This window comes from Echinops telfairi, unplaced genomic scaffold (assembly GCF_000313985.2).
Source record: "Echinops telfairi isolate 266 unplaced genomic scaffold, ASM31398v2 ScPeMD7_3;HRSCAF=10, whole genome shotgun sequence".
Taxonomy (NCBI): domain Eukaryota; kingdom Metazoa; phylum Chordata; class Mammalia; order Afrosoricida; family Tenrecidae; genus Echinops; species Echinops telfairi.
This window is the reverse complement of record NW_022103899.1, coordinates 58,556,567-58,567,803: the sequence shown is the minus strand read 5'-3', so window position 1 is coordinate 58,567,803 and position 11,237 is coordinate 58,556,567. Positions and strand designations below refer to the sequence as shown.

At 55.8% G+C, this 11,237-nt stretch overlaps 1 protein-coding gene across 1 annotated transcript in view; it reads right to left on the bottom strand.

Moving 5' to 3' along the window:
* The window catches only part of EIF4E2 (eukaryotic translation initiation factor 4E family member 2), a 27,493-nt gene that overhangs the window by 5,237 nt on the left and 11,019 nt on the right, over positions 1-11,237 (bottom strand). The window contains exons 5-8 of the mRNA XM_045294322.1: positions 11,135-11,161; positions 6,589-6,693; positions 5,453-5,605; positions 5,223-5,359 (exon numbers count right to left, since the gene is read on the bottom strand). Of these exons, the coding sequence (XP_045150257.1) occupies positions 5,223-5,359; positions 5,453-5,605; positions 6,589-6,693; positions 11,135-11,161 (422 nt within the window). The remainder of the gene's footprint in view (positions 1-5,222; positions 5,360-5,452; positions 5,606-6,588; positions 6,694-11,134; positions 11,162-11,237) is intronic.

Below are 11,237 nucleotides of genomic sequence, written 5' to 3'. Positions count from 1 at the left end.
CACACACACACACACACACACACACACACACACACACACACACACACACACGCAGCTTCTAACGGGTCTTCTGGGTCCTAAAACACCCAGGCGACCGGCTGTTCACACTGAAGTGGGGTGGCTGCCCGCCACTCATGTGCAAGGCTCAATACAGCCTTCATGGTCTTGCAAATTAAGGTCTGAGAGAGACAGAGGACTACGACCAAGGGGTGAAGTTAGGGGGTGGGGGTGGGGCTGGGTGAGCAACAGAACCAAGACCCCTTTCCCTACCTGTTCACCCTCGCCTTTTCATCCCCCTTCGGGACACACTCCCCTGGCACTGGAAGTGAAACGGAGCTTGGGCCCAATGCTGACCCCTGGCTCACCCACACTCCCCACTCATGGGCGGGCGGGCGGCAGCACCGAAGCTGAATGGTCTCTTCAGAGTATTACCAAAGCATCTAGTACCATGCTAACCAGAATCAGGAAAAATGGGGCCACGCCAGCCTGCCAGCTCACAGAAGCCTTTTCATTTCAGAAGCAAGCACAGGTTCCCTGCCCCTTCTGGGATTGATGCCTTTGTGGGGTTTTTGTGGGTGACTTTAGAAGGCAACCCACTCTTGGCTTCAAAGGAAGACAATAACAAAGTCAGATCCTTAACTCTCTCTCAGACACTTTAGTGCCCTAACAGGACAGGGCTCTGCAGATGTTTCATCTTCTATTCCTTTCCCAGGAAGCCCATCCCTACACTATTCCAAACGGAGCAGTTTGGGGGGCGAAGGGCCTGCCCTGCAGGAAGCTCAGCACCCCAGTGTGTCGGGGCTGGCGTTAAAGCACCACCTGGTTCTTCAGTGTGTTCAGCCTCAACTCGAAGAAGCGGGGTCAATTTCCTCTCGTGCATTCAGTGGAGAAACTGACTGGTCATCGTCCTCGATACCATCCCTCTTCTTCTCAGAGGCAAGCCCACCGCCCAAAGCTGGGTGAGAATGCTCTTTTCCACCTGGCACTGTGGGCACAGTAGATCATAACCACAATGTTCTTTTAAATATAGAGAAGAGGTTAAATGCTAAAAGTGTTCTATGACTACAGCTTCTAAAAAACCCAGAAAAGACCTTACCCTGAGATTCCTATCGCCTATTTTAAGCAGATCCAAACGAGAGTAACTAATGATCACTCTTGTCTCATATCTCACTTACCAGGAAGAAAATTCCGAGAGCCCAAGAGCTCCTTTCTGGGTGATTCTGTGCTCCCCCGCCCCACCAGGCCTGACTCAGGTGGCCCTCAGTCACTGGTAAGCCCACGTACCCCGTTCACCTGGGATCTCTTTGCTTTGACTAACAGTATGGAGGGGCGATTCATAAACTCAAAGGCATGCTGCTGTGCCCCAGGGCCACCAGGCTAGGGCTTTGCCAGGATAGGGCACAGGTTCTTTGGCTGGGTTCAATGTTTAAACCAGGGCCTTAAATGAGTTCATTCCCGTTTGAACCCCTGCTGAGCCCTTGCCTTTGCACCCCAGGTGACGATGCTCTTAGGTGACCGTGATACTAGGTGCTGCTGAGTCAACTCACTGCGACCCTCTGTCCAACCCCATCGAATCCACTCCCAGTGTGACATTCTGGTGCTGCGGGATCTGATACAGTGGCTCTCTTCAAAATGCAGGCTCTGAGTCAGTATACGAAGGGATGCAAACAGTTCAAGGGCACTTCCCACTCTCTGCTAGCTCCACTTTTCTCAGGACCTTTTTAAAGCGTCTTCAAATGCTCAGCTCGAGTCAAACCAGAATAAACCAGTTCAAAGCCCTGGTTCAGAGAAGGGATGCCGATACGCCAAGAGGACTTTCCTCTCGGGTGAAAGGGCGCCAAATTACCACTCCACCCACCGTCCCTTGGGTCTGGGGGAGTCTCCATGCTGTGGTCCCACTGGCTCCCTGCCCACCCCAAGCCCCCACTGGGCCTGCTCCCGATTCCTCACGAGACCCTGCTGTGGGACGACACTCCATGCCTGTCTGGTCCCCGGTGGGCCTACAGCTCTAGGTGGGTCTCTCAAGGCCTCTGAGAATACCATGGGAACTGATCTTGACCCAACACCATCCAGTGTCCCATGACTCAAGGGGTCCCATTCGCTCAGAGGTGGGGCTGGGGGGGGGGATTGTGTTTGCTGCAAAGAAACAAGGCAAAGACCAGCAGGCAGGCACCACCGCCAGCAAAGCTCAGAGTGGGAGACGCAGGAGGCTCACCGGCCCTCAGCTCGCCGAGGAATAGCAAGAAAAGGCCCCAGCAGTGTGGTTGGGGGGGCAGGGCTCAGCCACCAAGGGACACTGGAAACAGTAGCTAACCTCATGTGGTCCTGGTGGATGGCAGGGTTACCTGAGGGGGAGCCACGCCTGACAACGGTACTCTCGTCATCGCCTGCAGCCCACACTGCTGGTACTGGGGCTCACTCAAAGCCGGCTTTCTTCCACCATTGCCCTTGACACCCTTGAGGCCCCACAGCGGTGGGTGCCGTGGCTCACACAAAGCCCCAAGAAGAGAAGGGAACTGAGGCTCTCTGACCAACCCCTCTCTGCACAGGAGCACAGGCTCACCCCAGGATCAGTCACACCACAGCCGACACAATGTGGCACACGGCTGTGCAGCCGCTAGCCAGCAGGCTTCCTGTCTTCAAGGCTCTTGGCCCACTCTGGGTGGGCAACAGTTGGAGCAGCGATGATGCCCTGACCCCCGGGTTTGCTGGGACCCAGGCCCTGTGGCGCCTCCTGAGTCCAGATATCACCAGCCAAACGGGACAGCCACTTTGGGCAACTCAACATCAACCCACAGCCACATTCTCAGGCAACCTGCCCCTAGGTCTGCAAAGAGCTGCCTTCTGGTGTGGGGACATGGCTTCTGAGGAAGCTCAGAGGATCAGGCGACTGGCTGCAGAGCAACATGCAGGGTGGGTGGGGGGTGCCCAGGGGCCCAGCTGCAGCACGGAGAAGCCAGAGCCACAGAGCAGGGGAGAAGAGCAACGGGATGCAGGTAGCTTCCTGAGGCGCCTCCCTGGGGAGGTAGAACGGGAACCTTGAGAGCTGGCAAGCAGGGTAGCACCCGGAGGACGGTGACTGGGCTTGGAGAGAAAGCAGGACAGGCTGGCAAAGAGCTGTGGCCTGGGTAGCGGGGGCCCAGCAAGAGGACCCTGTGAGCGCAAAGCAAGGAAGCCGGAGGCACAGAACACACACAGGCGAAGCGGGCTTTACCTCCGAGCAAGCGGGTTCGTTGAAGGCAAGGCCCCCGGAAAAAGTCAGCGAAGCCCGGGCCAGGGTCCCCCACTCTAGCTGGAACCAGCTTTCCCGCAGCATCCTAAGACGGAAACCACTCTGCTCTGGCCGGGAACGTGACGAGGTGGGAGGAAAACTGGAGGTACCAGAAACTGGTCTCGCCGTGAGCACTAGAAGTCCCAGTGGGCCGCCAGGCCCCAGCAGCTTGAGGTCTACACACTGAGCTACGGGGAAGGAGCCGGAGCTCCCTGGATGGCCCTGCGAGAGAAGTCTGTGGCGTCCCTTCACGCGGCGCCCGTTGTCGGAAAAGGCCGTGTCTTGGAAGTGCCCGCCAGAAAGAGCAAGAGCAGGAGACAAGCTGGTTTAGCACCGTTTATTAAGTGATCTCAGCAGCGGCTGCAGCCGAGGGCCAAACATCCACCACTCTTCCAATCCCGCTTGTCCGGTGCACGAGGGTCTTCCAGGTAGCAGCCAAGGAGACGAGGGCCTCCGGTGGTGGCGGCTTCAGTGATGTGCCGTCCAGAAAGGGCAGGCTCATGGCACGTTCACCCGCGTCTTCCAGAGGTTTTGAAAAGGGAGCCTTTGGGGGCCCAGCCTGCCTGGCATTCTAGTGGAAGTACAAAAGGGTGGCTCGTTGGCAGTGCCCAGAGAGAGTCGTGGGGAGGGGGTGGCTGGGTCCCCAGGGGCTTCTTGGCCCCTGGGGGAGGGGCAGACTGACTCTCCCCGAATTCTGCGGGGGTGGGACAGCAAACCTGGCAAAAGGGCCCCTGGCTTACCCAGCCAGTGAACTGGACTGGGGCCGAGATTCTAATGAGCTTAGGAAAAACAGCCTTGGGGGCCGAGAGTGGAGAGGCCAAAGTCCTACCCTACCCTGTCTGCCCAGTGAAAAGCCTGGCTGTGGAGGAGGGTGGCACTTGGGAATCTCAAAAATAAGCACCCTAGAAAAAGGAGGTGTGGCTGGACCGAGTCTGGCTGGAGGGCAGAAACTACTTGCTCAGAGTCAGACAAACCTGTCTGGAGAGAAATGGTGCTCAACAGGGCAAGCATCTAACCACGCTGCAGGGGCTACTGACTGGTGACCATGCTGGGCCACCTCCAGCGGCATTGCTCCCAGCTGGGTAAGCCAGCTCCACTTCTGAGAGCGCTGGGAGGGCACACTCCCAGTGACTGCCTGCTGTACCCGGTTGCTGGCCTGGTCCCTTTAATGAGATCAATGTGCTGATGGGCTCACCACTAATGAAAATGGCAGGAAAGCGATGTGGCCCTACCAGCATGTCCTGTCTGAGGCACTTCCACCCGCTCTACCGAGATTCCACCGGCCTCACCCCAGCCCTTCCAGGTATTATTACTGCCCAGGCTCCAGAGCGGGTTACTGAAGCTGGGCAGCCCGGAGACCTGCCAAAGGTACAGACTGGTATCGGGGCCAGGGGTGGGACCATACGAGCTTCCCACCCAGGGCTGGGAACAGCCTGTCGGTCCCTGCAACTGCTGGCGAGAATCTTCTCAACTCCCTGCTGCCATCGGTTCCCAGAGCCACAGCTATGCCAGCGAGTCTCAGCTCCCAGGATCTGGTTAGGAGGGCTCCCTGAGAATCTGCCCCTCTACAAGCGGAGTCACCGTTCCTCTTAAGACATCCCTGTCCATCCCGGGACAGAGAGAGCGGACGGAAGCTCAGCCCGCAGTTAAAAGACATGCAGAAGCAGGGAGGGGAGGCTTGAGTTGCAGGGCCTTCTCTTGAAACACAGCAAGAGAAAGAAGAGTGCTTGTCTCCCGTAGAAGACAGCAACCAGCGAATGAAAGACGAGACAGGCTGCACATGGACAGAGGACACAGTGGAGCCCGCCATGCTGGGCGGGGGCCTTGCTGACAGTCACTTCCCATGGTGGGAGGGCCAACTGTCCCTTCTCCACTATCAAGTTTCCCAGACAACCAACCACTAGCCTATGCCTGCTGTACCCAGGGGCCCGCCCGGCGGCCCAGCACGTACTTGATGCTGTCGGTGTGGGTTTTGTACTCCATGATGGTGTTGGGAGGTAGGTTCAGCACGCGGCGGAGCGTGTCCCGGATTCGAGCTGTGGTAGCTTGGTCACTGGCAGTCTTGTTCCAGATGGAGATGATGTCCTCCTACCGGACAAACAGAAGTGCCGTCAAAGCAAAGGGCAGGAGGCAAGGGCAGCACAGACCACTCAGGACAGGAGCCTGGTCCCGGGGGCTTACCTGAAACCGGACAGAGACCACAGCCCCACAGATCTCCTCCCCAACCATGAACTGCTCTCCCAGCATGGCCAGGACGAGGTTCTCCCAGCAGCGCGACGCCAAGCCCTTCCGCAGCCGAATGATCCACTTGCCACCGTTCTTATTTGCATCATCCTGCACAAGGACAGCATGTGTTAGGTGACAGCCCGGCCTCTCTCACTGCCACTCAAAGTCCAATGCTGTCCCTGGGCAGTCACCAGCACAGGACAGTTTTCAAGGATGTTAGCTTCAAGGGAAGCAGAGAGCCACATCATTCCCTCACAGGGCAGGTGGTGGGTCTGAACAACTAACTTTCTGGTTAGCAGTGAGCATGTCAACACTAAGAAATCATGTCTAAGTGGCTTTGCAGACAAAAGGGCATGGCCCTCTCCCGCAGGCCCAGGCTAAGCGATGGGCAAGAACTGGATTCGAGCAGCACAGCGTGCCACATGCTGAGGTCTGTAGGGTGTGTCACATGGAGAACGGACAGACAAAACACCCATGGGAAGGGGACACCTCAGCCAGGGTTTGAGGGTGACGGGCGCGGGGCTCTACAGGCATGAGAGCAACTGGCAGGCTGGCGTGGGCCCTGAAATGTGAGGGAGACTATGGACCAGGTTGGGTCAGCATGGGAAGCTGGGTAGGTCAGGAACAAGGCCAGGTCAACATGGGGAACCAGGCAGGGTTTTAACTGGCCAGCCCCAGGTATGTGTGAGTGTGATGACATCTGTCATCTGACCAAGTGCCCCGGCCTCAGGACAGACAACAGGCAGCCCGGGGCACCGCCACCGAAGTCTCTTCCTCGCTCAGGGTCTCTGGTGATGCTGGTCTGACGATACTAATTACACACACGTGTGCATGCATGCATACACTTCTATGGGAATAGAGTAACTTTAAAATACCATCTTTGACTATTGTTCTAAGACCACACCAGCAAGCAAATCATCTTTAAATGCCTCCATCCCCAGCCCAGAAACCAGCAGCAATGGCTCTGTGGGGCCCCTCTTCCAAGGGGGTAGCTAACAGGGAGGTGATTTTGAGCCATGACATTAAAATGCTTTGACAGGGTTAAAGAAAGAAGAAACCCCAACAACCCTCGGACAACCCTCACTGCTCACCTCCCACATGGGCTTGATCCCTTCCTTGAAGAGGTGGAAGTCACTGTGGCCGGTCAGGTCCCCGGGACGTACCATGTGGCTGTAAACCCTCCAGAACTGCTCCACCTGCAGGGAGACCCAGGGGAGAAGGTTGTCGAGCCTCCACCCAACCAGGAGCCTCCCCAGGCCTTGCCGTGAGCCTCCAATGGTGCCGCCACACTGTCCGGAGCCCCGTGTAGCTGCCAGGTGAGGTGTGCAGCTCTGTACAATGAGCGTGCCGAGCCTCGGCCTGCATGATGCTTTAGAAGTGTGACAGGTACATGATTTCAAGTCAACTTGTTAAATAAGTTATAGGGGTGGATTCTAGCCTGTCAATCAGGTCACAACCAGACTGATTGCTCCTCGTGGGCATGGCCTTCTCATGGGGATTCTGGGAGTTTTCCTCTCTTCCTCTCTGCAGGCAGGACACACACACACACACACACACACACACACACACACACACACACACTCTGCTTTACATTCCTGTTGACAAGCCACTTAGAACCACACTAATGGCAGCCAGAGCCACAGGAGATGTGCCCCCTGCCACTGGAACCCCCAGGATTTTCTACCCACCAGCCTGTGATACCACTGCATGTGCTATGTGAGTCCAAAGAGGACTTCATGGGTTACTATCAAGTTTATGGACTTGATCTGGACTAGGCTGGGATGTTTTCTTAATGGACAACCACTCTTTATTACAAAGCTCTTTCTTATTCATGTACGAATGCCCCTGGATTTGTTCCTCCAGTCTACCCGGCCTAACACAAGAAGCCAATCTCTTCTTGATCAACGGCTGTCTGACTGGCAACAACAGGACCAGATAAAATGAAGCAGCTTCTCCTTCTGGCTGCACGCCCAACCAAGGCCGAGGACAAGACCAAGGCCATCGCAAAGCACACAGGGTTCTCGTCCTCGGGGAAGGGGCCCTCTTTCTTTGGGAAAACAACTATTTGTTCTTGCCCCTCCTTCATGACTCCACTGGAAAACTATAAAATGGCAGCTCACTTACATTCCTCAGGCCATTTCTATTTCTACCTTCAGTGTCTTGGCTGGAGATAAGGTCCCATTCCTTTACGACAGACACCAAAGACCAGGGCAGCAGGGGCAGCGAGGAGGCGCGTGTGAAAAGGAAGCCCACATGCCCTGGTGATGGCGCCACAGACAGGGCCACTTGGTCTAGATTCCCGCAGCACGTGAGGAGAGACCCCGGACCGTGTGGTGCTGCTGTTCCTGTGGGTCTCCCAGCTAGCAGGGAAAGCCCACCCAGGGGAAAAGGCGCTGCCGCCGCCGCTATGAAGACATGCTCAGACGCTGGCAAAATGGGGTTCGGCCTTGAGGGGTGTGGTTGGTACATCTGAGATCAATGCGGGAAACACTAGGGGGAGGGGGAGGGTGGGGTGCTTGGAGTTTGAGCACAGAAAGTTTGGAGTGACTTGAGATTTTTGGGGGGGGGGGCACACATAAAACCCACTGTTATCATCTGAGTGTTTGTTTTATATATGTGAAGGGAAGCCCATCCCCAGACCAAAAGAAGGGGGGTGGGAGAAGCAGGGGCAGCTGAGGAAGTCAGGTAAGACAGGCATGGGCAGAACTTCCATGAGGTGCCTGTGCATCCTAGCACCCGTGATGTGGGGCTCCCCCACCGAGTGAGCACAGCTGCTCAGTCCCATCTGAGGACAAGAGGGGCGGGGGTAGGGAGAAAGTACCGGGGAGAACCCCCAGTCTCCTGAACAAGCTTCGTTCCACTCTCTGCCCACTAGAGGGGCGGAGTGAGGCAGGGAAACAGAGAACTCGACTGCTCCCGCTTTTCCAGGCCCTCGTGGTTTGTGAGGTCCCACCTGAAAGCGGGACAAAGGGTCAAATCGCCCAGAGCCTGTGCAGCTGGCAGCTGACTGACAGACAGAACACATGGCAGCGCCATGTCCACATTCAGCTCACCTGCCCTCGTCGTCTGCACAAGAGCTACAAGCCTGCTGCCACGACTTGACGCCAGATGACCAGCACAGCCAGGAGACAGGCTCCCAGCCGCCTGCCCTGCCCGACACACCCTCACCAAAGCTAAACCAAACCCACTCTCTACCACCTAGCAAGACAGAGAAGTGCTGTCCCACGTGGTTCCCAAGGCTGTAAGTCTTTAGGGAAGGAGATGACCACATCTGAGAAGCTGGTAGGTTTGAACTGCCAACCTTGTGATTAGCAAGACTCCAAACACACACTTAGCTTCCATAGCAAGTGGAAAGGGAAAACACTCTTCTTGCACACATAGTGTGTCCATGTAAATTCATAAATTCTTGTCCCTTTAATCAAGAATTCCTCTCTCTTCTTCCCACCTGCTCACATTCTCCTCCAAGAGGATGTTCTGTATCCCAAGTTGGAATCAATTCCTCTTTCCTCTGAGCACACAAGACATACCTTTCTGATCGCCCTGTTATGGCTTAGTCATGTACAATACACTCCAGGGCATGTCCACACCACTGCCTGCAGGCAGGGCTTGGGTCTTCTTTCATTGTAAGGCCTTGAATTTATTTAGTAAATACTCCTTGACCTAAATATGCATCAGTATGTAAGCTCAATTAAGTATTTCCAAAAAACTAAATTTAAATTTAACCAATGGCAAGGTCAATTTCAACAATAAGCTGTTGGCTGGAGTTGTGTCAACACAGTATGTAGCAAGGTTGTTGAGCTCACATCGAGACAATCCAATGACCAGCGAAATAAATAAATCTGCTAACAATTAACTGATAAACACAGTTCAAGATCATCGCAAGCAGTTTGGTGTGCTGGAGGAATGAAAGAGCGTGGGCCTCAGACTTCGACTTCCACAGCGTGCCCAGCTGAAGTGTTTACACTGGCCCCACCGCTTCATCAAGTGGACCCTGACTTCAGATTCTAAAGCAGATGTTAAATCCCTGGAGTCTGCTGTGATTCTGAGCCACCCTACGCACAAAATAAGGAAACACCGCCTGTCCACGCCATCCTCACAAGTGAGCGCATGTGTGAGCCGCTGTGCCAGTCTATCTCACTGAAGGGTCGCTGCCCTGCTACCTGACCCAGCAGGATGTCCTTCTCCAGGGCCTGCCTCTCCTGACGACACGTCCAAAGACGTGAGACTCGGTCCTGAGTCAGGGCACCCTTACTTGCTCCACGGCAGACCTTTATTCTTCTGGGCACCTTGTTCTCCGTGTTCTTCACAAACACAGCCGTTCTTTGTTCCCCTATCCAACGCCCAACTTTCACATACAGGAGGTGACTGCAAATGCCATGGCCTGGGTCAGGCGCACCTCAGTCTTCAAAGCGACATCCCCGCTCTTCAGCAAATTCACCTAAAGCAATGCATCGCTAGATTTCTTCAAAGTACTTCCATGAGCATGAACAGTGGATCAGATCGTTTACCCCAAACACACTCCTCCTTTCCAACTGTGGGCACATCCCCGACCTCATCAAGCGTCCCTCGAGGACTGTGCTCAGGGGTGTCCGAGGCTGTGCTCGGGGGTGCCCGAGGCTGTGCTCCGGGGTGTCCGAGGCTGTGCTCCGGGGTGTCCGAGGCTGTGCTCGGGGGTGTCCGAGGCTGTGCTCGGGGGTGTCCGAGGCTGTGCTCGGGGGTGTCCGAGGCTGTGCTCACGGGCAGAGCTCCCATCTTTCTCCCAGAGCTGCTGGCGGCTTCAAAGCGCTGCCCTTGGGCTGGCAGCCCGACGCTTAACTCCACGGGCCACCAGGGCTCCGGCGATGATGGAGGGGGACTGCCTTGCCCTTCCTCTTCACACACACGCTTCCAGGACAAATTCCTCAATCACTCAAGGAAACGGCAAACCCGGCCCAGAGACGGAAGGCACGGCACACCAAAAGTCGAGTAAGATGGCTCTAGTGAACCCAGCACCTCTGAGGGGGGCAGGATGGAGCCTGGGCACCCTATTCAGGAAGAGACGCTCCCTTATGTGTAATCACCAACATATCCAAAACCTTACCAGGAGCGAGAGCCATTCATAACAAAGCTTTCGGAACTCTCACTCTCCACTGCTAGGAGGACAGACCCCACCCCTTACCCTCCGACTCCCCAGGGACTTTGCTTAGTAAGGACTTGGCACAAAACCCCACCCTAACCCCTAAGCACTGTCAGAATTGTGTGGTTCACTGACACCGTGTCTACTGGGTTTAGGAAGAGGATCTCTACTTTTCTTTGGAAGCACCTGTCCTTTGGGACTGCCCTGGGCATACTCCTGGGACGGGCTCTGGTGGGCCAGGGGAGGCACTCGCCGGCAAACCGAAAGGGTGAACCCACCAGCGGCTCTGCAGGAGAAAAGCCGTGGCGACCTGCCCCGGTAAAGACACACCCTTGGAAACCCTCGGGTAGTTCTGTCTGTGGCGCAGGGTTGCTATGAGCCAGAGCCTGATGGGAATCTAATGGGAAACCTATGAAGGGCCCCATCTGGCTCCGGGGACAGACCAGCTGCGTAAGGACACCAGAACCAGAAAGCTAACTAACCACCCCCCCACCCCCGTACACCACCAGCTACTTACTCACCGAGGCAAAGGTGCCAATCTGCTTAATGTTCTGCTCGTAGCTCTGTGAGCTGGTGGGCCGGCCGGGGGTCCTCCTGGAGTACCAGAAAGTGTAGTTGTATTGC